General features: G+C 40.6%; 2 protein-coding genes across 5 annotated transcripts in view; both read right to left on the bottom strand.

The window, feature by feature from the left end:
* LSP1 (lymphocyte specific protein 1) overlaps positions 1-862 on the bottom strand; it is a 138,621-nt gene extending 137,759 nt beyond the window's left edge. For all 3 annotated transcript variants that reach the window (XM_089520974.1, XM_089520975.1, XM_089520977.1), the window contains exon 1: positions 698-862. In XM_089520974.1, the coding sequence (XP_089377100.1) occupies positions 698-780 (83 nt within the window). In that variant the 5' untranslated portion in view covers positions 781-862. The remainder of the gene's footprint in view (positions 1-697) is intronic.
* A 12,307-nt stretch (positions 863-13,169) lies between these two features.
* On the bottom strand, positions 13,170-24,857 carry TNNI2 (troponin I2, fast skeletal type). Of its 2 annotated transcripts, XM_089520971.1 has the most exons (5): positions 24,809-24,857; positions 23,718-23,846; positions 18,076-18,165; positions 16,166-16,342; positions 13,170-14,666 (listed from the first exon to the last, which is right to left on the bottom strand). In XM_089520971.1, exons 1-5 carry the CDS (start codon positions 24,833-24,835, stop codon positions 14,571-14,573), a joined length of 519 nt encoding a protein of 172 aa, XP_089377097.1. In that variant the 5' UTR covers positions 24,836-24,857; the 3' UTR covers positions 13,170-14,570. The 2 variants fall into 2 exon arrangements, with proteins under 2 accessions (XP_089377097.1, XP_089377096.1); XM_089520970.1 differs by lacking the exon at positions 24,809-24,857.
* Between the last annotated feature and the right edge of the window lie 1,807 nt (positions 24,858-26,664).

Here is a 26,664-nt window from a genome sequence, read left to right as displayed (position 1 = left end):
CTATCAACAGGCTTCCGGCTGTCACTCTTCTTCCTATCCTTCCTGTGTAAATATGTTAGTGGACATTTATCCTTTGCCAGCATCAGATAGATCTCGGCCACAGTCTCCATCAAAGCCATTGGCACCAATGGCAATTTCTCTTTCAGGCTGAACTACAGATGAGGGTTGGTGTGAATTTTCACTAGGATAACTATGGCATGGAGATAAATGGTTCAAAATACCTCTCTTTGTTTTTTTCTGAACAAAGGCCACTGCCAAGATTTTTCTGTGAAGGTCAAATTTCTGTAGTCATGATGGCCATTGCAGGCAGTAGACACCACAAAACATTTAGAAAAGTGAAGATCATTGTCATGTTAAATAAATTGCAAACTGAGGATCAGGGGCAGGATCTGGAAAGGAACCACTAAAAGACCCCTCCTGCATGTTCATGGCTGGAAAAAGATTTAAAGTATGAGTTTTCCATTTGACACTTGTAGCCATTAATGCACTAAAACATACTCTAGATGAAAAACAATGAGACATGGGCAAATGGGCTAAGGATTTGGTCTCCAGATCCCCCACTGAAAGAGCTCTACCTGGATTAGCACCTCCCCTTTTCTTCCTTTTCCTTAAACTATCACACTTACAATTATTGCTGCCAGTTTAGAAAAATGAGAAGCCAAAGCAATGAAGCAGAGCAATTCACAAAGGTCCTTACCTTTCAGTCTCATCCTGGATGCCTTCCTCTATCTCAAGCTCATTCTCAAGATCTCTCACACATTCCTCCATAGGATCAGCCATATTCTGTGCTTTTTGAGAGTATGATTCTGTCAATTTTCTTTACAAACTGTTTTGCAAGAACACAAGCGTGTGCAGTTGCTTTCTCCCCACTCTTCCTGTATTGACTCTAAAGCCAGCAGCACCGGAAACCATGTGGGACTCTGGGTGTGAGCTTGTTTTTTGACTCACAAAGAAAAAGAAAACTTAGATGAGAACCAGTTTCCCCTCCACCCCAAGTAGTAATCCAGGCCACAAGGGGAACAAGGAGTGATACCAGCTCACAGAAGAATCTTTCTCCTTAAGTCAAGCTGGATCTCACAATGTTGCATCAGCACATCTGTAGCTACATGCATGGATTCCTCCCATTCTCTTTTCTAACCTTATCTATGTTTTGTCTATGTTATGGTCCTTACTGCAAATAACAGGGCTGGGAGATTGGGCAGTTGCAACACAACTTCAGCAAGTATTCACAAGCAGCATATTTTAAAGGATTGAAGGAGGGTCAAAGTCCACAGCCTTATAAACACACACACGTACACACACCAAAAATGGACCTTGAAAGTACATCCAACGATAGGCCATAGAGCAGGGAGAGCTACATTAACACTAATGGCACTAGTATATTGTAGAAAGGGCCTACCCTATCATTAGGCCAGATAAGGCAGTTGCCTCAGGGAACAGATTTTGAGTGTTATGAAAGGAGAACACATGGTTAAGTATTTAATCTGTTATCAAGTGGAGGGGGGGGGTTGGCCCCAGGGAAAGATGTTCTGAGATTTTCTGTCTAGGGAATTGAACTAATTTAGCAAATGTTGGATATTCAGCAGTTTGGCAGCAATACATTTGCTATTCTGCCTAAGGCACCACAATACGTTTGGAGCCAGCCCTGGTAAACTATGTAGTTTTTTGGCTTAGTCCAGTAGCTCAACCAGCCAGATTGTTCCTTAGTGATCGCAAAGCCACTCCAGTTCATAAGAATAACTGAAGTTTTATCTGACCATCACTGCAATACAGGGTCTCTTTTTCTGTAAGTCTTCTCCAGAGTTGTTTGTATGAATATTTCTACAAAATACACACATCCACTCAGATCTTCAAGCTTCCAGTCAAGGACAGTAACCCCATACTCCTCTACTCCCTGGAGGAGCTATAGATGCAAAACCCCCACAAAATTACACCTTTTCCATTGATCTGGGTTAAAATATTGCATTATAAAATAGCCATTCCTAGATAGCACCTAGTGATGTCAGATGCTCATCTGCTGATCTTCCTCCACATTGGGTTTATTTTTGTTTTTCGCCATGCCACAGATACTGGGGATTTATCAGGACAGAAACAATCTGGGGTTGTTGAAGAATAAGGCCCTTACTTTGCAAGGCTGAAGTGACCTAAGGAATATCTGTAGGTGCTGTCCAGTCTATTGTTCCAGACTGGAGGGAAGTGTGTAATTCCAAAATTGAGTTGCTATGTGAAATAAAGGATGGTGTTCCTGTCCCTTTAATAGTTGTGTAGAAGAAGGACTTTCAGCAGCTATTTTATGCTGAGCAAAACCTGAAGTTCCTTCTTCTTTATCACAGTTAAAGGGAGAGATGCCTTCTCCCTTAATTCACCTGGCACCCCTATCTCAAAATAAGACATACTAAAATTTAATAGAGTTCCATATTTAGTGTTTATATTAAGCAGATAATGTTATTCCTCACTTTGACATTTTTATAGTATGGTGTTTGTGCTTGCTTGACCTTATACAAAAAGCTTTTTGTCTTTCACTTGCATATTTAAAATGATTAAAATGAGAAAGTTAGCTCTACTACATGGCTAGCATTCTTCCCAGACTCCCTTCCCTGGAAAAACATTTTGGGAATTGAATTCAGGCACTGCACTCCCTATTCAACAACTACTAACAGGGTGTTGAGTGGGACAGCCCTTTCAGCAGTACATCCCTAGAAAGTCAATACCCAACAATGATCCTTGCTCAGAGACATATGTCACAATAAAATCCCACACCAAGCTACAGTTATCAATGCAGATAGTGGTTTCCCTTTCATTCAGCCTCTGGCCAATTGTCACTCTGACTATTCCAAAGTAGAGATTTGATTTCTGAAAACTCTCCTGTGATTCTTCCTCTCATGGAGTTGTAGGGATCAGAACAAAAATGTACTCAGCTAGGCTTTAGCAAGGCACATCCACCAATTTTCCAGGCAGCATCTCAGCACAACATTTAAATATCTCAGTCACCCAGCATTAATGTGTAGCCAAGGGTCCGTTTAGGGGAATTTTATTATTATTGTTATTAGCTCAAATATTGCAAGAGGAGGGCCTGCTACGACGGCCCTTGCAGAATCATCTCCCGATATGTATACGGAGTAGACCAGGGGGTCCCAATAAATGGAGCTGAGACAGACTTTAATAACTAGATGTCTAATTTATTGAAATAGGGGAAACACATTCGCTGCGCATACACACACAATGCATTCAAGGCTCAGGAAAAGCAGGAGTTAGCATGGAATAGGATTTTAGGCATCACTGGGGTGATACGTACCAGAATGTAGACTCTCTCCAGGAATCCAAATGGAATATGATGAGGATGGCATGAGGCTCAGCCATAGAATGACTGGCCAGGAATCAGGATTCAAAGGGACATAGCTTCCCCCTGAAATCCAGACTGGCCCAGTGAACAAGCAAATCTGGGAGTATTTATAGGCAAAATCTTGCTTCTGGCAAAGTTGCTTGATGGTGAGAACAAAGGTGTTTAATTACTTTCTTTTCACCTGGATGTCCCTGTCTGATTGTCTTAGTGGTCTTAAGCTGCTCGGACAACAGACCTGGTAAGAGCCTCAGGCAAGGCAAACATTTGCTCTTCCTGGTCATATGATAATCCTCTTATGCGACTCTCTAGATATGATGATGTGGGTGCCCCTCAGGGGTGTATGTACATGTCCTCATGCCTTGCTGGCAATGGTGGGCAGGCTATTAGAGTTCATCTAGGGGTCATTAAGGGTTATCATTTATACCAAAATTTATATGGAGCAGCATGGGTAACAAATGGACACAACAGTCCTCTGGGCATTAGTATACTTTCGTCTAACTCTACTCACCTCTAACAATTCTATTGACCCCACACCCTTGTTGTGGGGTTCTACAGAAGTGTTGAGGCATTATGAGTAGGATTGCCACAGACAGTTGCCTGTGCCACCACTCTGGAGAATCCATCTGCTCTAACACAAACCAAATTGTTGAATTATTGAATACCAGCAGCTGAAGACATTCTTATTTAGACAGGCTTTTGATGTGTGAAGTTTACTTATGCAGTGTATTTGTATAATAGGTGTGCTGTTTCTAATATTTTAAATATTTTAATATTTTAAAAATGTGTTTTACTTTCAGATGCTCTTTTGTTTTTATGTACATTTGTTTTTATGTTTACCAACCTTTTTTAGCTCATTGAGAGCTGTCTCCCTCAATCACGCCTCAATGTTCCATCTTACTTTTGTAGAAGTTATAAAGTACTCAGTGAGCTGGAAATGAATAATTAATAAATAAATTTAAACTCTTCATTTTTTAAAAAAATGTGTTTTTAACTGTTGTGTTGTAATACTAGTATTACATAATTATTTTTGTAACTTTTGTAAGTAATCTTTTAGTTGCATCTTTCAAAAATTATTGTAATAATTCCATTTTGAGGAAAAGGCAGGAATATAAATCCAAAGCAATAGCATTGCTGTACCACTTACCAATGTACTAAGATGTTTACAGAGTGTAAACAAATTGTCCCCAACAATATAAATAAATTCAACAAATAAATAATTAAAAAATAACTATGCTTAGGGTTGTCACACCCCCAGATTGACCAGGTTTTACCTAGATTCTAGCCATTGCAGGATCTGAGACATGGGGCAAAGTGTAGAGGTAACTCTTGAGATTGTTCTACAAGAAACAAGTCCACTCCTACCTTTCAAGCATGAGGAAAGAAAGAGTGCAAGAAGCAAAAGCGAGGCAGTCTGAAAGGGGGTGAGGTGAGGTGAGTAGGAGGGGAGGGAGAGTGAACAGTGTGATCAGGGAGAGCAAGCAGCAATACAGGGTATGGTGAGAGTTAAATTCACATGGTAAATTCCATAATCCAGCAGAGATTCCATAACCAAGCAGAGATTTGAATGTGGGTCTCTCTGTTCAAAGACCAGCACTTTAACTATTTTTGATTGATTCTCTCAAATCATTTGTAACTGCAGGAAATGGTAGGAAGGCTGAAACACAGTAGAAAAAGAAATGCAACAATGAATGTGCTGAATAATTAGAATAGCAATTTGAGTAATTTGCATTACCACAATACACAGATTTGAGGAAATGGGATATGGCAACCCATAAAAGTCTGATAGTTTTTAAAATCTGCAGTTCCAAGGCTTCTTTCATCCAAAGTTCTCAGGATACAAAACTGTGGAATTAAGGTAGGGATATAAGTTACAATGATTGGTACCTAGACTGGTTTCTACTACAGAAGAGGAAATGAGAAAGTTATGGGGCAACTACACAGACCAGTCCACCACTTCCTCCCTGTGTCCTCTTTTCCTATGTCTTAATATCTCCCACTCATATTTCTGAACCCTGTTCATACATGAAGCAATTCCTCTGATGCAAGAAGGTTTACCTCTGAAGATATCTCCTGCAGTTTTCAGTACACATACTCACTTCTTGAAAGTCAGGAGTGAGTCTTTATCCATGGAGGCACTACAAATATAAACTAACCCACAAATACAGAATGTTCTGGAGAGGGCTTCCAAGCAAAATCCCTATAGAGTTTTCAACATGGTTGTTCATTCCTCATTTACTTGCTTCAAGGAAAACATTTAGCCACTTTGGTGGTCACTGAAATCTATGTTTCTTCTTTCATTTCTACTTTGAAGGGCTTAATAACTATGGATTTCTTTGAAATATTTTTCCTTGTATATGTTCTTATAAACTCTGTCACTGTATATAGTCAGAAACCTGCCTCTGATGACAGAAAATACTCCAGGAATGAAGATCTTCTTGAAAACAGATGTTGCTTTGCTTCACTGACTTTGTACAATCTACTGGTTCTGTCATACCAGAAAGTGCCACAAATCTTCCAAACAGCACTGTGGTGTAGTCAGGGAGATGTGTTGGGGCTTCTGGGTTTGTGTTTGGGTCCCAAACTTAACATGGAGGATATTGTTGTGTGTCTTCAAGTTGCTTCAGACTTATAGTGACCCTAAAGCAAACCTATCATAGGGTTTTTCTTGACAAGATTTGTTCTGAGAGTTCAGCCTTCACCTTCTTCTGAGACACAGAGAGACATACACAGAGACAGACTTGCCCAAGGTCATCAGGTAAGTTTCCATGGCTGACTAGGGATTCAAAATCTGGTCTCCAGAGTCATTGCTGTTACCTGTCTTGAGTTGGCCTCAACTCATGGCAACTCCATGAATGAGAGACCTCCAAGATACCCTCTCCTCAGCCACTCTGCTCAGATCCTGTAATAATAATTTAATAATTTTTTTTATTTATATACCGCTATTCCAAAGATCATAGCGGTGAACAGCAAGTAAGCTAATTAGCAAGTAAGCTCAGGGCTCTGATCTCCTTGATTGAATCTATCCATTTAGTATGTGGTCTTCCTCTCTTTCTACTGCCCTCCACCTTTCCTAGTATTATTGTCTTTTCTAGTGAGTCATCAGTTCTCATGATATGGTCAAAGTACAACAGCCCCAATTTAGTCATCTTTGCGTCCAGGGAAAGCTCAGGCTTGAGCTGTTCTAGGACCCATTTGTTTGTCTTTTTTGACCATCCATAATATCCTTAGCACCCTTCTCCAGCACCACATCACAAATGAGTTGATATCAACTTTCTTCACTGCCATACCTCTCCATATATATATATATATATATATATAATCTATTTGGATGGGGAAGCCACACTCGAAAGTTTCTAGAGGAGGTAACTGTATTATTCTGTTGCAGTAAAAAATCCTTGTGATGTGCATCTCAAAAGCTAACAAGTTTCATTGGACAAACGCTTTAATGGACTCCAGGATACTACTTTCAATGGACCTGGTGAAGTTAGCCAAAGTCCACAAAAGTTTAGCTAAATAAAACTGCTTAATCTTGAAGGTGCCAGAAGAGTTTTTGTTGTTTATTCTTGAAATGTCTTGCTCCCCCCCCCCCCCCCAAGTCGGCATTGTACTAGAAGTGATAGTGCAGGGACGTAGCTAGGATTTTAGGAAGGGGGGGTCCAGACTAAGTGCCACCATTATAATGGGGCTTGGGTATGGCGGCGCAGCAGCACACACCATTCATTTTTCTAATGGAAGGGGGTGGTCCGGACCCCAAGAACCCCCCCCCCCCTTGGCTATGTCCCTGGATAGTGTGGTATCCATAGAGGACATTTCCCTGGAGGTTTGGATCTATGGTTTGGGGGTGTAGCAAACTTTGCTTGAGGCATACATCACTGTTTCTTATTCATGAATACATATTTTAGACATCATTTTTACTCTTTTATTGTAATCCATGTCAAGAAAGGGGAGGGAAGTGGAGTCTTGTTGGATCTTTAAGATTGACAGATTTGTTTTAGCATGAATTTTCATAGACTGCAATCTTGGATTGTAAACCATGAAACATCATTGTATAATCAGTTATTCTTTAAAGTACCACAAGAATGTTCTCCTGCCATTTTTATGATGAAACACAGCTAGCTCTTTAAAAGTGATTGCAATATCCAGAAAATGTCAGTCTTGTTAACATATCTGCACATCAGCTTTCATGCTTTTAAAGAAAGTCTACACATTTAGGGTTAACCATTCCACTAATTCAGAACATTCCAGAGAAATCTCCAGCCATTAGCATTCCTTTGCCTGAGGAAGGGTAGGGCCAGGCCAACATTCAAGATGATGCTTATTTTTCCTGGAGTGATTGATTTCAGGAATGGCTGTGCCCATTATTGTTGTTGTTGTTGTTGTTGTAAGTAGTATTTATATTTTGTATTAGGTAATGATGTTATTCTTAGTTCCACAGAATTTTATGGAATTAATGTTTTGTCGATTGCCTCAGGCATTGGTTGGTGACAAAGGAACTCATCCTTTTAAAACCAGTTAATACATTCCCGCATCCCTCAAAATCTTATGATTTATGGGCCTTTTGCACTTTCATGTACAGAAAAGTACATTGGGCCCTTCACATTTGCTAGGGTTAGGAGAACAGTACCCCATGAAATTGGAAAAACCACAAATAAAAAAGTGGTTGTTTTTGTTTGTTTGGGGAGGGGGTTGACCTGAGAGAATACTTTTCTAGGAATCTCCAGGTCCTCTAACACAACTCTGTAGTCAACATCAGCTGGAAGTTGACCATAAAATTGTGCTGAAGGACCTACAAATGCCTAAAGAAGTGTTTTCTCTAGGAATCTCTAGGTCTTCCAGCATATCTCTATTGTCAACTTCTAACAGAGTCACACTGGAGGACCCAGAGATTCCTAGAGATAATGTATTAATCAAATCTACAGACATTTAAATCTGCAAAAGTAAAAAATGCAAATGTGGACGGCCAATTCTACACAGTCTGTGTCAGCTACATGCAAAATTGGTGTGGAGACATAGAAATGCGGAAGTTCTCCATAGGATCTCATAATCCAGTCAGGACATATTCATATTTTTCAAGAATGGTTATAAAGAAGAAGGTCAAAGAATGGAGGGCAAATGTGTAGAGGAGGTGCTAGACAGGAAGGAGTGTTTCTTACCACTCCTTAAGCCCTTGGACAGAGTCCACCATGCACTTTGATTAAGAATGGCAAGAATATTTGGAAAAATGATCAATAAACCTGCATGCCAAGAAAGTCTGAGAAAATGAATCCTGGACTGATGACAATCTTCACATTTTGTGAGAGAGGAAAGGGACTCAACACAGAAAGAAAGAAAGAAAGAAAGAAAGAAAGAAAGAAAGAAAGAAAGTGACCCACCAGTTACAACATCCCTGAATTTTTACTTTTTTTTCAAGTTTAATAAAAATAATCAGTTTTTAAGTAAACAAACTTAAACAAAATAAAATAATAAAATATTCTAAAGGGAGGTCTATGTTTTGTGTATGTCTGAATTTGGTGGCAAAGATAATAAATGTTGGCTGGTATTCAGCAGTGCAGTTATGAATTCATAACCTAGAGTACAGACCTGTAACTGATCTATGTTCAGCAAGACTGCATAGTCTTACTGGAACACTATGTAAATGCCACCGCAGTCTACCAACTGGATTGAGAAAAAGAGGTCCATTGACTTGATGATTAGGGCACAAGGAGGAGGCTTTTTCCACCTCCTCATGCCAGTGAGCAAGCTTGCAACAATCAGAAGCAAGATCCCTCTTATAAGTTCTTGTTGCAGGCTCAATCCTTTGCATGAGGGAGATGGAAACATCTCCTAGCACCTCAATCACTATTTCAACAGATTTCTTTTACCCAGCCTGACAGCTGGCTCTTAGAATGGACTGGTGAGGGTTGAGCCAGAAGACATTACTTAGGCTGTATTTGCATTGCAGAAATAATCCAGTAAGGGGCAGAACACACCGCTCCTTTGCACCAGCTTCACGGTGGCTTCAGAGTGCTGTGTTTAGACACTGCACACTATGATGCCACCCCAAAGCCAGCATCACACCACCCACCTGACCACATGGGAAGGCAGCTTTGTTGCACTCATCACAAAACCAGCTTTTTGCTGGCTCAAAAAGGAGCAGCAATTTGCCATTTCTTTTTGTGCTGGCAAAAAGTCAGGTTGAGACCATGGCATGTGGTTGCTGTAGCCCCAACCCAGCATTCAAAGTCTGTTCCACCCCTCAGACACCACCTTAACTGCTATAACACAATGCTATTGCTTTCTGGGAATTGTAGTTTGTTGTGGCACCAAAGCTCTCTGACAGAGAAAGCTAAATGTCTCACAAAACTACAATTCCCAGAATTCAATAGCATTGATCCATGGCAGTTAAAGTGGTGTTACACTGGGTTATTTCTCCTTCACTGTAGCTGATCTAGGATTCCAGTGGTCATTTGTAAATACTTTACATGTGCTGATTATTATTATTATTATTATTTTACGTTACCTCCAGCAAATATTTTAATCAACAAAGTAACTTGACTGTCAAATTAAAAGCCTATGTCTACAGAAAATGAGAGAGAAAGAAAGAAGAAAAAAGAAAAGAAAAACTTTTTCCAGAATAAATACCCTTCTGCATTAATAATTTAAACATTTGTGTGAAAAACATTTCAATTTTGGTATATACTCACTTTGCAACAGTCTGTAATCCAAAGGAAATGTTCCCCATGTATTGATCCTCCTACACATGGGAACATTATGCATCTGCTGCGTTGAGCCACCACTTTCCCCCATAATGATGATGAGAAGTGTCAAGTCTTGGCAGCTTGTTCAGAGAGGACCACCACATTAGAGGATCTCTGGATTTAATCACGTTTATTTCAAACTAGGTGATAGTGCTGCGAGAGCTGACACAACTTACTTAATGTATATATTTTGGGACGTGTGTGTGTGTGTGTGTGTATGTGTTACAGAATCATAGTTCATGTTCACCCTTCTTTCTGGGGGTGTGTGGATTTTCTTAGAAACAGTAGCATCATAAACATGTGAGGAGTGGATCCAGGAGGTCTGGGCTGTGTATGTGTACGCCTGTCAGAATGGTGCCCCTTGTTAGTAGAGGAAAATCTTTCTAAAATGAAAATCTTGCAGGACAACATTTTTATTAGGACCGCCAAAATAGTATAAAAATGTGTGTTTGAGTTCTTCAGAAATCTTCATCAAATTTTGATGTTGTTAACCATCCTTGGGTCGATCTCAGCCCATGGTGACCCTGTGGATGAGAATCTGCAAGACTCCTTGCCCTCCACTGCACTGCTTAGTTCCTGCAAACCCATACCTGTGACCTCCTTAATGCTATCCATCTAGCATGCAGCCTTCCTCTCTTTTTACTTCCTTTACTAACTTTACTTACTTTACTAACTTTCCTAGCATTATTTTTTTTCAGTGAGTCATGCCTTTTCATGATGTGATCAAAGTACAGTTTTGTCATCTTGACTTCCATGGAGATTTTTGGCTTGATCTGTTCTAGGATCCATTTGTTTGTCTTCTTTTCTATCCACGGAATCCTCAGTGCTCTTCTCCAGCACTTGACTGAATGTATTTTCTTCCTATCTTGTTTCTTAACTGTACAGCTCTCGCATCCATACATGGTAACAGGGAATACAATGGCTTGTATGATTCTAACTTTTGTGCTCGGTTGTATATCTTTCCATTTTATAATATTTTCTAGTTCTTTCATAGCCACCATACCCATTCTTAGTCTTCCTCTGATTTCCTGGCTGCAGTCACCATTTCTATCAATATTTTATCCAAAGTATGAGACCTCTTTTACTATTTCTAGTTCCTCGTTGTCTAGGTTGAATTTGTTTAGATTCTCCGTGGTCATTACCTTTGTTTTCTTTATGTTCAACAGTAAGCCTGCCTTTCCCCTTCCTTCCTTGATCTTCCTTAGTAGTTGTTCCACATCTATGAAGTTTTCTGCTAGTACTGTGGTGTCATCTGTATATCTTAGATTGCTGATATTCCTTCCTCCTATTTTCTCTCCTCTGTCTTCTGCATCTAAGCCTGTTTTTCTTACAATATGTTCTGCATATAGGTTGAACAGGTGGGGTGCTAATATGTAGTTTTGTCTGACCCCTTTGCCAATTGGGAATCATTCTGTTTCTCCATGTTCTGTTCTGACAGTAGCCTCTTGTCCTGAGTACAGATTCCTCATCAGGACTATCAAATGTATTGGCAATCCCATGTCTTTAAGGACATTCCATAGCCTTTCATCAATCTAGATAGTATTTAAATTTTAGGGAGGAGAAAGAAAAAGTACAGAAATAAGGCCAGATGTTGCAGCCATGAGGTCTTCATTTAGCCTCAAAATGAAGATTGTAAATTGAATCAGTCTTTGTACTTTATCACTCAGGCAAAAAAGACAGGAACATAGTGGGATGCTCCCATCAATATTGCGTAGTCACTGACTGATTATCACACAACATTGCACGACGTCACAATTATCCCATAATTATCCCATGAATAAAGAGGAATTCTAGCACCACTTTTTATTCACAGGATTTTCCATGAATAAAAAGTGGCACTACCATTCCTCTTTATTCACAGGATAATCATGGCATAATTGCGACATCACACAACATCATGTAATAATCATCCCATGACCTCACGATATTGATGGGAGCATCCTGCTATGCTCCCATCTTTTTTGCTAGTGTGATAAAGTCCTTCGGTAAGTGTGCAGTTATCAGGCTATTCCAGCCATGCAGTCTGGGATGAAGAGGCAATGGCCAGTCTCAGTTTCATCAGAAAAAAGCTAACTACAGCTCAGAGATCTATCCATTGCTTTGAGTGAAACACACTTCTTCCTGGGTCCACACAAAGCAGAAGTGCTGAGATATATGATGGTTTTATCTGCAAAATTGGAAATTAAATCTAGGTGTTCCAGTAGATTTTAAAAAACAACACCTGAGGCCAAATTTTTAGTATTATCTCGAAGTTACCTGCCTCTTCTCACTTTCTGGGGAAAAATCAGTCAATTTACAGCAGCCTGTTCCAGCCTGATTGCTAATTTTGGAAAAACCTTCACCTGACATTAATTCATTTTGTTATTTATATATGTCAATGGCAATGAAACTACATATCCCTTTTATAATAGTTTGAAATGCTCGACATAGAATATTTTAGCCTCAGGGGATAGCTAGCCTAGATGGCCTCATTGTTTTTTGTCTCATGTTTCAATTATTCCATATCTCTGAGTATGACATGGTTTATCTCATTGTTATGCATCTCTGGATGCTTTCTCAAATGATACTGCCAAAAGAAGCATTGGGAGGAACTCTGTTGTGAAAATGTTTGTTTTGTAACAGGCATTAAATTATCTGTCTCTGTGCAGAGGTTTCTGTGCAAGACTAATGACCATCACTTCCCCTAAGTTTTCATTTACAACAGCTTCTAACTTCCATGATGCACATTCATATATTTACAAGACTGACAAAATAAAGCAGCTTCTGGATTTGATCGTTTGATATGAATCTGATTGTATGTTTTGATTATATGAGAAAAAGAAACCAAAGCTGTAGTGAGAATTGGCCTGTTCATTCATGCCTTCATCAAGGATACTCCCTTCCATCCACTCCTTCCCATTGGTTTTTTATTCTCTTTCTCCAAGTTCCACAAACCTTGAATGTGCTTATCCTTATTGGACTATTTTGGAGATTTTAGTCCCCTCCTCTGATTGTTTATCATATGTCTGCGAAACTTGGTTTCCCCTAAACCTGCTGATGCTGTATATATTTTATCTACACAAGGACTAGCATAGAGACAAATGAGATAATTATTAGTATACATGATAAAGTAAGGTAATATTTAATAAAGTGCTTGGCTCAGACATAGTTGGCTTTCTGAAAATAGGGGCATAGGTCTAAACCAAAAGTAGGAATCATGCAAACCTACAGATATTAAATTGCAATGCCCAGCAGCTCCAGCCAGCACAGGCAATGGTAGGGAATGCTGGGAGCTGCACTGTCTGTCAATATCTGGAGAGCAAACAATAATTTGGAGATCCACTGAAACAGTTGCTGAATGGTAAATCAATATTAAGTTTCATTGATTCTGTGGGTCTCTGAAACTTGCAATTGGGTTTACACCATAAAATTGATTGCTGGCTGCATCCATGTTTTGGCATGTTTTATTACTAGGCTAATGGAAATATTTTCTCTCATTTCCTCCTCTCATCTGTACCCACACACCTTCTTTTAGATTCCTCATATGTTACTGTTATTGTTTGTGTGCCTTCAAGTCATTTCTGACTTATGGCAACTCTAAGGCAACCCCATTATCGGGTTTTCATGGCAAAATTTGTTCAGGGGAGGTTTACTATTGTCTTCCCCTGAGGTTGATATGTATACATACTGACAGATTCTGATTGGGACATAATTTGGTACAGTCCTGGGAACAGAAGCATCATTAATTTCCTCCAATCATTAACTGGAGTTTTAATTGACATTTTCGAAGTAAAACTGTGTTGAGTAGCTGCTCACCCATTAATGTATGGTTATTGCCATTTTTGCAATCATTATCACTATCTCCTAAAATGTTGTTCTACTACTCCAGAAAAAGTTATTAGAAAAAAATAATTTTGAGAGCAACTCCAAATTTGATGGCACTAATTCAGTGTTGGAAATGTTTCTCAGTGGTCACATTACTTTCATGATAACATTCCCCTAAAGTGATTATTCATTATATGCATGTCAAAATAGCACATTTATTTTGTATTGGTGAGTTATCTAAGTGCCAGTTTGCACATCAGCAAAATTAAAGGGCCACATGACACAAAGCCATTTCACGCCTTGACCTCCCAAGGCTTAAACATTCAGCCATACTTCCAAAGCTTTATTTACATTCGTTCAGTTTACTTTGAAACAACAGATCCTACATAATGACAAGACTGAATGAGGACTGACTTGTTTAAACTCATGCAACTACCACAGTTGCAAAATATATTTAAGATGTTTTGCAGCACAAAAAATGTCCAACAATGATATAGAGGGATCAGGCTGCAGGTAGGTTCTGTAGGACAGGTTGCTCTATGAAGTACAACTGTTGCCTGAGGATTGTCATCCCACCAACAGCACTGCAAAGGACTGTCAAGATACGAAGTGGCAGGATGGATGGCAAAGGAGCATTGGGACTTTGATAGGGATGATGATTAGACTGAACAGCTGGTTGGTTCTTCTTACTCGCCACCTTCAAACATCTTCTTCCTACCCTCCATTCCAGATTTCTCCTCAATGTTCTTCCTCCAGTCACCCACATCACGAAGATCCTTCTCCTGTAGAAGAAAGAAGATAAATATTCAGGGTTTGATTGTTCTGGACAGGATGAATAGAGTTGAAACAGTCACTTGCCTTTTGTCACACAGCCTTTGTTTGACAGAGAGAATACTACATTCATTTGAACTTGGGAAATGCTTTGATTATATTACATTCTGATCAGATTATGTCTCTCAGAATTCTGCTGCCAGAATGGCCACTGACCATGATGCTGTCTGCAGGATCCTGGAAGTTACAGTCCAAGGCCTGAATCTTATGGGTAGTCCCAACTAGAGTTGATTCATTTAACCAGCTCTTGAATAGACAGTGAACATGTAAATCCCATTGATGCAACAGGTTGACTCTAATTAGGACTGCCAATAAAATATAGGCCACTTAGAACCAGGTTTTCCAGTGAATATCTTCTCTGGTTCCTGTCCTCTTCACAGAGCTTGGGAAGTTATTTTTAAGAAGAATTAATATAACAACATGTTGGTAACTACATTTAAAGCCCTAAATGGCTTGGGACTTCAATATTTGATGGAGTGTCTCTCCATATATGCATCTGCCTGAGAAGTGACATCTCCTGGCGGGGTCCTGCTCTTTGTCCCATCAGTCAGGGCAATATACTTGAGAAGGCACAGGAGAGGGCTTTCTTCTGTGGCTAGTTATGGAATATCCACCCTTTGGTAGCCCAACTGGCACCAATGTTGCCATCATTCTGATGCCAAATGAAAATATGGCTGTTTGGGAAAAGCTCTGGGACATAGCTGGTTTCACATCAACTCTTGCAACCCACCTTGGGTCATGTGCTTTGAGAAAGGTGGGATATAAGGCTTGGAAAAAGGCAGGACAATAACAACAACAACTTGTTGTATTAGTGGTTGTCCATCTGGGCATATTGGATTCCACCCAATTTACTCATGTTTTTAATAGGCTATCTCTTTCAAAGCAGGTGAAGGTTTTGCAAGACCACTTTGCTAAACTTTATAGCAAATAAATTAGTAAATTTAGAATGGTCCATGCCATCCTCTTTCCTGTTTCTACATAAGGTTGTGAAAGCTGGACAGTGAAGAAAGTTGATAGGAACAAAATTAACTCATTTCAAATGTGGTACTGGAGAACGTTCTATTGATACTGTGTACAAATAAAATTGTCCAAAAAGACAAACAAATTGGTCCTAGAGCAAATCAGGCCTGAACTCTCCCTTGAAGCCAAGATTACTAAATTAACATCATTGTACTTTGGCTATATCATGAGAAAACATGATTGATTAGAAAAGACAATGATGCTTGGCAAGGCAGAAGGCAGTAGAAAAGACTGCATTCCAAATGGATAGACTCAGTCAAGGAGGCCAAGGCACTGAGTCTACAAGACATGATCAGGGCTGTTGATGATAGGATTATTTGGAGGTGTCTGATTCTTAGAGTCACCTAAGTTGAAACTGACTTAACTGCAGTTTACAACAACAAATACCAAATCTGTGGAGGACGCTTCTTTTAAACTCTCTGCTAGATACCTTCTCAGTGTCTTCCTTCTTGACTTGCTTCAGGTTAGCTCTCAGATCCATGCAGACTTTGTGCTTGGAACCCAACAGAGCCCGCAGCATAGCGTCAGCAGACATGCGGACTCTACGAAGGGGTGGCCTCTTAAATTTGCCCCTAAGGTCAAACAGTTTCTGGTTCAGATCTTCAAGCTAGAAAGAGAAAAGGGAGAAAGGAGATGTAGAAATCAAATGATAACGAACCATAACAGGGAGGAAGGCAGCAAAAAACAGGCTTCACTCCCAGGATAGTACTCAACTGGATGATGGTTCTCATCTGGATCTGGGTACTGTGAACTTATTTTGAGCTTATAAAAAGAGTTTCTGTCATCCTATAAGTGACTTACACTGGTGTACCTCCATCTTATGGCTGCATGTTGTTTATTTTTGTTGTTGCAAAGATCATAATTCTCTGTCATCATCACACAAGGGCTGATGTCCTGCAAACCACATCTTAGCTGCTGCAATCTCCCCAAAACACTGGCTGGTGAAGGATGGGTTGGAAGTTGAGAAGCATCTAGATGTGATTCTATATCTGGATGCACAGCAATGACATTATCCTCCAAGTCCTCTAGAGGACCTCTCAAGGTCCGAGGATGTCCAGTTGCTGTTCATCCAACTATACAAACATAGCTGGATGCTTCTCTGCTGTCCCCCTCCCCCCCCCCCACTACACCAGCAAATAAATTAGTGTTTTAGGGAAATCTAGAAGCTAAGAAATGTGTTTGTAGTTTCATCTGTGTGAAAATTTACAATTCATCTCCTGGTGCTGGCCAAATGGCTGTAATAAAGTTGTTATTATTATTATTATTATTATTATTAATCTCCTGATCTAGGATCTCAGACAGCAAGTCACCCCAAACTGTATGCTGGGCATTTTAACACAGCACATTTTTGGCCTGAAAATATGACTGCATGTGCATCAGAAAAGATTATACTTCTCATCCCAAGACCTGCCTTTTATTATCCTCATTCTGATTTTTTATTCTCCTCAAAGAGGAACTAATCTTTCTGCAACTTCTCTGAGAATTACAAAATATCTTGGGCTATTGTTCTCTGTGTCTGCTTCTGCTTTAAACTTTTTTATGCTATAAAATGTTTTACTGAGAGTTTACATTTATGTGTAGATGCATAATGCATATGATTCTCAGTAACATTTGCCTATATTATTTATTTCTTTTTATGTGTATGTGCAGCGCTTGGGAAAGTTATTTTTTAGATTGCAGCTCCCAGAACTCACCAGCCAGTGGCCATGTTGGTAGATTTGAGGAATCATCATCATCATCATCATCCAGAAAATAGCTTTGCCAGGTTATCTAGTGTGGATTGAAGGGGAATGTGTCCAATCTTGCATGTATTCTGTGTGTTTTCCTGTCCCACTGAATATGTATTGTCTTTCAAGTGTACACTCAAACTTCATTGTAAATGTGTACATAATTATTTAAAGTATGACTGGTGAATGCATACCTAGGCCATATTTAGAAACATAATTTCTAAATATTTCATGGAATTTGGTCTTTGTTCAGGGTCTTCTTTCCTGATGTAATGTTTGACTATTTGAAACTGAAGTCGTCCCCCTCCCCCCCCCCCCAGCACCTAGTGGCAGGATGCTGGTCTTCTGTACTGAACTTTCTTGTTTTCTAAAAGTAGGTGAGATCTCAAATGGAAACAAATGCAGTAGGACAGTGGTATCCAAAAATCATATATACCCTTAATATTCAAAGAGATAACTCTACTAGTCTCATTTAGCATTAAAAAACCATAGAGAAACCTAGTAGCACCCTTGAGACTAACTGGAAAGAATAAATTTCCCAGTTAGTCCCAAAGTATTTCTGGATTCATTTCTGTCTTTAAAATAAACAGATTTGAATGTCAGTAAAAATTACCTCCTTGGTAGTTTTCTGTAATTTCATCTCTGTGTCGTATCTTTCCTCATCAACTGTCTCTACCTTGGCATGGAGCTTTTTGCACAGTTCCTGTTGAGAAACAAGGATAGATTATTAAAGAATGTTGCTCAAGAAACCTATTCAACACTTCATTTGCCAACATTTCTCGCCTTCTGTGGTGAAACCTACGTGATGACTCTTCATTACCTAGGCAGTTTCAGACATTTTTATAGTGAGTTTACAGTGATGTTTATCTTTTAAAAAAATCTGAAAACCTAAACCAAGTATAAATCTTTCTTTAATGAGTCAGATTGGGATGGGATGAGGGGATATGAAATGACCAGTGATTTCTCCCTACATCATGCTCCTTAGACGCCTAGGTCAGGATGGGAAGAAGTTACAGCCAGGATATATTGGTAGATCTCTAGGGGATTTGCACTTGATTCACTTTTGTTCAACAATGAATGCAACAACAATCCTAAATGGTGTTAAGCTCTATGGAAACATACAGTAGGACTTTCTTCCAGTGTTGAGTAGCTTTGTTCAGTCCATTTGCAGGGATTTAGCTGGGGGGCAGGGGGCTATGGCATTCCCCATACAAGTAGGAATTCTGCCCCTCAAATGAAATTTTCTTCAGTCCCCAAATTTCTACCATTGCAGTAATTTGAAACTTCAGTTGAACATTTAGAAATATAGTTTAGGCATCTTAAGAAAGGAGGTAAGAAAAAGCCAACGATACCAAGGAAATGCCAACATAACAAATAGAAGGGTATTAAGTGTGAACAATGTCTAATGTCTCATTCTTTGTAATGCTAGAAATTTGAGGACTGAAGGAAAATTTCACTGTTGGGGCAAAAAATTTATTGGGGTCCAATATTCTGATTTTGCACCCTCCCCATAGAGTCCCTTCTCCAAACACAACATTCAAGACAAGATCATAGAATCATAGAATCATAGAATCATAGAATCGTAGAGTTGGAAGAGACCACTAGGGCCATCCAGTCCAACCCCCTGCCATGCAGGAAATCCAAATCAAAGCATCCCTGACAGATGGCCATCCAGCCTCTGTTTAAAGACCTCCAAGGAAGGAGACTCTATCACCTTCCGAGGAAGTGCATTCCACTGTCGAACAGCCCTTACTGTCAGGAAGTTCCTCCTAATGTTCAAGTGGAATCTCTTTTCCTGTAGCTTGCGTCCATTGTTCTGGGTCCTGTTCTCTGGAGCAGCAGAAAACAAGCTTGCTCCCTCCTCAATATGACATCCTTTCAAATATTTAAACAGGGCTATCATATCACCTCTTAACCTTCTTTTCTCCAGGCTAAACATCCCCAGCTCCCTAAGTCGTTCCTCATAGGGCATGGTTTCCAGACCCTTCACCATTTTTGTCGCCCTCCTTTGGACACGCTCCAGTTTCTCAATGTCCTTTCTGAATTGTGGCGCCCAGAACTGGACACAATATTCTAGGTGGGGCCTGACCAAAGCAGAATACAGTGGCACTATTACTTCTCTTGATCTAGACACTATACTTCTATTGATGCAGCCTAAAATAGCATTGGCCTTTTTAGCTGCCGCGTCACACTGTTCACTCATGTTCAACTTGTGGTCTACTTGGACTCCTAGATCCCTTTCACACGTAGTTTCATTCAGCCAGGTGTCACCCATCCTATATCTGTGCATTTTATTTTTCCGCCCTAAGTGCAATACCTTACATTTCTCTGTGTTGAATTTCATTTTGTTAGCTTTGGCCCAGCTTTCTAGTCTATTCAGGTCATTTTGAATCTTGATCCTGTCCTCTGGGGTATTAGCTATTCCCCCTAATTTGGTGTCATCTGCAAATTTGATAAGTATGCTCCCAATTCTGTCATCCAGGTCATTGATAAAGATGTTGAATAGCACTGGGCCCAGGACAGAGCCCTGTGGGACCCCACTGGTCACTTCTCTCCAGGATGAAAAGGAGCCATTGTTGAGCACCTTTGGGTTCGGCCGGTCAACCAATTACAGATCCATTTAACAGTTCCTTTGTCTAGCCCACATTTTACAAGCTTGTTTGCAAGAATGTCATGGGAAACCTTGTCAAAGGCCTTACTGAAATCGAGATATACTATATCCACAGCATTCCCTTCATCTACCAAGCTGGTAATTTTATCAAAGAAAGAGATTAGATTTGTCTGGCATGACTTGTTTCTCTGAAACCCATGTTGACTTTTTGTGATTATGGCATTGCCTTCTAGATGTTCACAAACTCTCTGTTTAATGATCTGCTCCAGAATCTTTCCTAGAACTGATGTCAGACTAACTGGACGATAATTGTTGGGATCCTCTTTTTTCCCCTTTTTGAAGATGGGGACAACGTTTGCCCTTCGCCAGTCTGCTGGGATCTCTCCTGTTCTCCAGGAGTTTTCAAATATGATTGCCAATGGCTCCGATATTACTTTTGCCAGTTCTTTTAATACCCTTGGATGGAGTTCATCTGGTCCCGGAGACTTAAATTCATTTAGATTAACAAGGTGTTCCTCTACTATCTCTTTACTTATTCTGTGCTGAAATTCCCCTATTCTGTCCTCTGCTCCATTATCTTCAGGTTGAGCACCCTTTGCCTTTTCTGAGAAGACTGAGGCAAAGAAGGTGTTGAGTAATTCTGCCTTTTCTCTATCTCCTGTTAGCATTTTGCCATCTTCTCCACGCAGTGGCCCTACCATTTCCTTCTTCTTCCTCTTGCTGCGGACATATCCAAAAAAGCCCTTTTTATTGTTCTTAACCTCTCTAGCAAGCCTGAGTTCATTCTGCGCTTTAGCTTTTCTGACTTTACCCCTACACATGCCTGCTATTTCTTTGAATTCCTTTTTCATGATTTCCCCCTTTTTCCATTTCTTATACATGTTCCGTTTCAAACTTAGCTTGGTTGAAAGTTCCTTAGTCATCCATCCTGGTTTCTTGAGACACCTCCCGTTTTTCTTTCTCAATGGAACTGTTTGAAATTGTGCCTTCAGTATCTCCCTTTTGAGAAAGCCCCATCCGTCCTGAACTCCTTTATCTTTTAGTATTTCTGACCATGGAATCGCCCTCAATACTTCTCTAAGTTTACTGAAATCCGCTCTCCTAAAGTCTAGGATGCGTGTCTGACTCTGCCTGGCTTCTCCTTTCCACTGTATAACAAACTCCAGGAGAACATAGTCGCTTCCACCTAAGGATCCCACCACTTGCACCCCATTAACCAAGTCATCCTTGTTGGTTAGGATCAGATCTAAAATAGCTGACCCCCTTGTTGCCTCTTCCACCTTTTGGACCATGAAATTGTCTTCCAGGCAAGTGAGGAATTTGCTAGACCTTGAGGATTTTGCTGAGTTTGACTTCCAGCAAATATCAGGATAGTTGAAGTTTCCCATCACTACTACATCTCTCTTTTCTGGCTGTGTGGTCATCTGTTCTAGAAAGATATCATCCAATTCCTCAGTCTGACTTGGGGGTCTGTAGTAGACTCCCACCGTAACACCCTTGTTGTTTCCCTCCCCTTTGATTCTTATCCAGATGCTCTCCACCTGGCTTCCATGATTGATGTCCAGGATCTCTTCACTGGTGTCAATATCTCTGACATATAGTGCTATTCCTCCTCCTTTCCTGTTTGGCCTATTTCTCTTAATAAGGTTATACCCCTCTATTTCCACATTCCAATCATGAGACTCATCCCACCAGGTTTCAGTAATCCTATTATATCATATTTGCTTTGTTGTACTAGGAGTTCGAGTTCATCTTGCTTATTTCCCATGCTCTGTGCATTAGTGTAGAGACATCGCAGACCATGGTTCCCTTTTACTTGCTGCCTGTGCAAGTTTTTTTGCCTCCCACTGCTGGGTCCTTGCACTGTTTGCCTTGTTTCCTCTATGTCAGTTTGACTATTTTCGCCATCCCTTTCGCCTTCCTTAATATTGTCTCCCTTCCCCACGGAAGCCCTCCTGATCAAGTTCTTGAGACTGTTGGCAAAAACATTTCTTCCAACTGGCGTGAGATGCAACCCGTCTGTTGCAAGAAGTCCCTCCTCATGGAACCGCAGGCCATGATCGAAGAATCCAAATCCTTCTCGGCGGCACCATCTGCGAAGCCAGTTGTTCACATCTGCTATTTTCCTCTCCCTTCCTGGACCATGCCCTTCAACTGGCAGAAGAGACGAGATGACAACCTGTACATCCATTCCTTTCAGCTTCCTACCAAGCGCCTCGTAATCCCTTTTGATGTTCTGAATGCTGTGTCTTGCAGTATCATTAGTTCCCACGTGGACCAAAAGGAAGGGGTATTGGTCAGTAGGCTTGACCAGTCTTGTCAGCCTCTCTGTCACATCACGGATCTTTGCACCTGGAAGACAACACACCTCTCGAGACATCTTGTCAGGCCTACAAATCCCTGCTTCTGTACCCCTCAGCAAAGAGTCCCCCACTACGACCACACGCCTCCTCCGAGGCTTAGCAGCGACTGTTCCCTCGGGTGGGATTCTCAGGCTCCCCTGCTCTGTCCCTGAAGTCTGTCCATGCTGCTCTTCTTCATCCTCCTTGATAAGGGAAAGAGCTTCGAATCGATTCTCTAGCTGCAAGCTCCCCGAACAATTCCTTCTTGGCTTACTTCTCTTTGTGACATTCCTCCAGCTGTCTGCCTCCTCTGTTTGGCAAGTGACCTCTTCCACCCTAGCATCTTCCTCTGCGTGGTACTCATCCAAGATGGTTAGTTCTATTGTGTCCAGGAAATCCTCTTGTTCCCTAATATGCTGAAGTGTAGCTACTCTGGACTCCAGCTGCTGCACTTTCTCCTCCAAGAGTGCTACCAACTTGCACTTGGTGCATGTGAAGTTCTCCACTGGCATGATTTTACTGGATCCCACAATCATGCAATCAGTTGGATAATGGGTATCATAAACTCGAGATAACTCATTGTTCAGTGGTCAAGTTCAAAGTGAGAGGGGGGCTCATGTGTGTGCTTGCAAAACAGCTTACTGGACTATGGTCTGGATATATGTGGTTACATTCTGAGAAAATGCAACCATTTCATTGGGGTACAGAATACCTATTGGGGTGGCAATATCCACATTTGGCCTTCTTCCTAAAGCTATACCAATATGTCCATCCCCTGTCTTACCCACAGGCACCCAGCCTACCTGTAATCGATACTGCAGAGATTGGCCCAAAGTATACTATAGTCTGCCCTCTGTATTCACAGATTCTGCATCCACAGATTCCACCATCTATGGCTTGATTTTTTTTTGTTTTATTTTTAAATTCCAAAAAGCAAACCTTGGTTTTGCCATTTTATATAAGGGACACCATTTTACTGCATCACTGTATATAGTGGGACTAGCATCCATGGATTTTGGTATCCATTGGGGCAGTTAATAACAATAGCCCACTTGTATTGGCATTCCCAGCAGATAATCTGATTAGATTAGATTTTATTTGAGAACTAAAGCATGGTTGGAGAACCCATGGGTCACTTGGTGTTGTTGTTTGACTTCACTTCCCAACAGACCCAGCCATTCTGGCCAGTGGTGAGGAATAATGGGAATTGTAGTTCATCAGTATTTGGGGGGATTGAATCAACCCTGGCTGTCTTTGTATATCAATGAATGGGTGCAAGGGAGGGGTAGACTGAATTATTACCTGCAGGTCTTGCATGGAACCTGGAATTTGCAGAGGTGGGCAGTGCTCTGCCAGGTAGTCAGCTTTTTCTTGTTCTTTGGCAGCATTTTCTTTTTCAAGTTCAGTAGCAGCAATCTGGAGCATAACACTCTGGGGGAATAAGAGTGGGAGAAACATCATTATAAGTGTGTGTGTGTGTGTGTGTGCGCATGTGCGCGCGTGTGTATGTGTGCATACACATGTGCATGTGTACATACACAGATCTGAAGGTGCAACAAAGAAGTCACAGAGCCTTGCTCCAGGATATGCACAGTCTTGCTCCAGGAGTAAACATTTTTGTCAGTGCCAGGATAAATAGCAGAGCGTTAAAAATAGCACAGGATAAAGCCAAGAACCTCTTCTTGAATAAACTACATGTGTTTACTGCAAAGTTAAAGAAGTTTGATACCACTTTAATTGACCTGTCTCCATCATAAGGGATTCTGGGATCTGTAGTTTGATGAGGTACTTAGAATTTTCTGCAGGAGAACTGTAGTCACCTCTCCTGAACTACAACACTAGAACTCCATTGCAGAGAATTTTAAGAATCCCACCAAATTAAGTACGCCAGGATGCCTTAAAATGGAGTCATGACAGTTAAAGATGTATCATAAACTTTGAACTGTGTAGTATAGATACCCACCCACTCAGTTCTGAATTCAGAATTATTTTGTGCTGTGTATTCACTGGGTAATTCACAGCCTCTTCATGCCAGCTAATGGTTGTGTCAAATTAAAACTACAGGGATTGGATTCCTGGTCAAGCTAAATTTCATTTCCTTCCACCCCTGGTTTCAGAAATAGGGGAGGGGGGAACTTGGAGAATTTAAAGAGTGCTACATAAATTGGCAAAGTGTGAAACAGTAAGATGAGTTTTAGCTCCACTTTCTTTCTTTCTTTAAATGTCAAGCAGCATTGTGGAAGAAGGGATACTCTGAGCCAGATAGTCCAAAAGGGGACTGTCTGCGGACTTGGGCCTAGTCTTACAGTCCACATCTCTTCAACAAAGCAAGAAGAAATCAGTGATGTTGAGTAACGTGTCTGTTGTTATGAGTCACAACAAAGAGTAGATACCTTGAGATGCTGCCGGCGGGCAGTCATTGCCCTCTTCTTTTTCTAAAATAGGAAGAAGAAAAGGAGAAAGAAATGAGTTACATAGTGCTTGAAGCAGTCATTCCATAAGCCACATTTTTCCATGCACCTTTCCTAAAGACCTGATCCTCTGTCTACATGTAAAAGTGGGATAGTATTAAAACATTAGGATTTGTGGCTGAAAAAAACCTCCAACTGTATTCCTGTTTCTCTGTCTGTTCTTTTTCTTTCTTTCTTTTTTACCTTTTTCTTTTCTTTTTATTTGTTTATTTTGTCCTTTCCCCTTTCTACAGAGTGAAGCACCTTTCTCTTCCTTCATGTACTCTTATACTTTGTCTTCTCTTCATCCAACCAAAGGCACCTTACATACCAGTGTGGTGGGGAAACCTCTCTACATTTTCATCCAAGCTTGAAAGGCTATATGTACATGTACCTATTTTGAAGATAAGGTTGAGGACCATGGATAGTCCCTTTGAAGTTTGAATGAAAACCCACCAAGAGTTCAGTGCAAACTGACAAGGAAACCACCAGCTACCACTGCTTTCAGTATTTATAATTCTTATTAATATTTATAATTTTTCTGTTACAACTGTTGGCAAGCAACAACTGTTTAACCAGAAGGGGTTTTGAAGAAATCTGACAGTAAGAGCTGTTCAACAGTGGAAAACACTCCCTCGGAGTGTGATGTAGTCTCCTTCTTTGAAAGTTTTTAAGTGGAGTTTGGCTGGCCATCTGTTGGGAGTGCTTTGATTGTGTCTTCATGCATGGCAGGGGGCTGGACTGGATGGTCCTTGGGGTCTCTTCCAACTCTAGCATTTATGATTCAGGTCCAAACTTGATTTCCATGGTTATTTGTTATATGGGATCTTCCCCTCACCCCACCACCAATTTCCACTATGTGGAAATTTTCTAGTCTTCTGATACTATTTGAAGGTTTAGATAAATCAAGAGTGGGCAACTGTTGAGAGGTTAAGAGGCCAAATTGGCCTCTCCAGGAGGGCTGCACCCTGTTAAATGCTCCAGGGGAGAAGGGGGCAATGTTGTCATGTTGTTGCCCCTCCTGGACTATTTTAGACCCAGAGGAGACCCTTTTTAATAACAGGAAGTGACACAGAAGTCAATTGCCTATTAATTTCCTGTTAGGAAAAAAAGGATTATAGTGGTTCGGGGGAGGGGGGGGACTGAAGACAAAAATATGATGAACTTGCATCTCACAACCTATACAAAGCATTGGGGGCATTTGGAGTCACAAAAAATATCCCCCCCAATAATTATTTTGGACCCTGAAAGCTGCAGAAACAGGCCTAGTGCTGCATGTGACCCATGGGCCACTTTTTCTCACCCCTGAGCTACATATGGATGCCAGAGTTTGTCCTTAAATGTTGCTAATCAGATCTTTAACATCTGCAGGTTGATTCCCTGGGACAATGCTGCATTCTTTCTCTGATGCTTTGGTGCAAAGGGAATAGTGATCCATGCCCCAAATAACTCATATGTGACTAGCTGTACTTTCACTGGAGAACCTCCCATCCAAGTCACACATTTCAAGAAATCTGATAAGGTCACCACAGTATGAGGACAACCCCAGACCAGAATGTGGCCTTTAGAAGTGTCTTCTAAGGGCAATGGGAAGACTTAGCAGCAGGCTTTGGTCAGATCTATCATTAGTGTTCTTATGCATGCTTTGAAATGACATCTAGAAACCCAATGTGCAACAACTCTTTTAGTATGTAATTCAAATTTATGGAAAGAAATCCAGTACATATGTTGACTAAGCAATAGAGATTGGGGAATTTCCTTCCAAGTGGTAAGAAAATTAAAAAAAAAATATACAAGGC

This window comes from Sceloporus occidentalis, unplaced genomic scaffold (genome assembly GCF_023333645.1).
Source record: "Sceloporus occidentalis isolate IW3139 unplaced genomic scaffold, rSceOcc1.0.p SCAF_4, whole genome shotgun sequence".
NCBI lineage: Eukaryota > Metazoa > Chordata > Lepidosauria > Squamata > Phrynosomatidae > Sceloporus > Sceloporus occidentalis.
The sequence above is the reverse complement of the archived record's forward strand: the minus strand, read 5'-3'. Positions and strand labels throughout refer to the sequence as shown.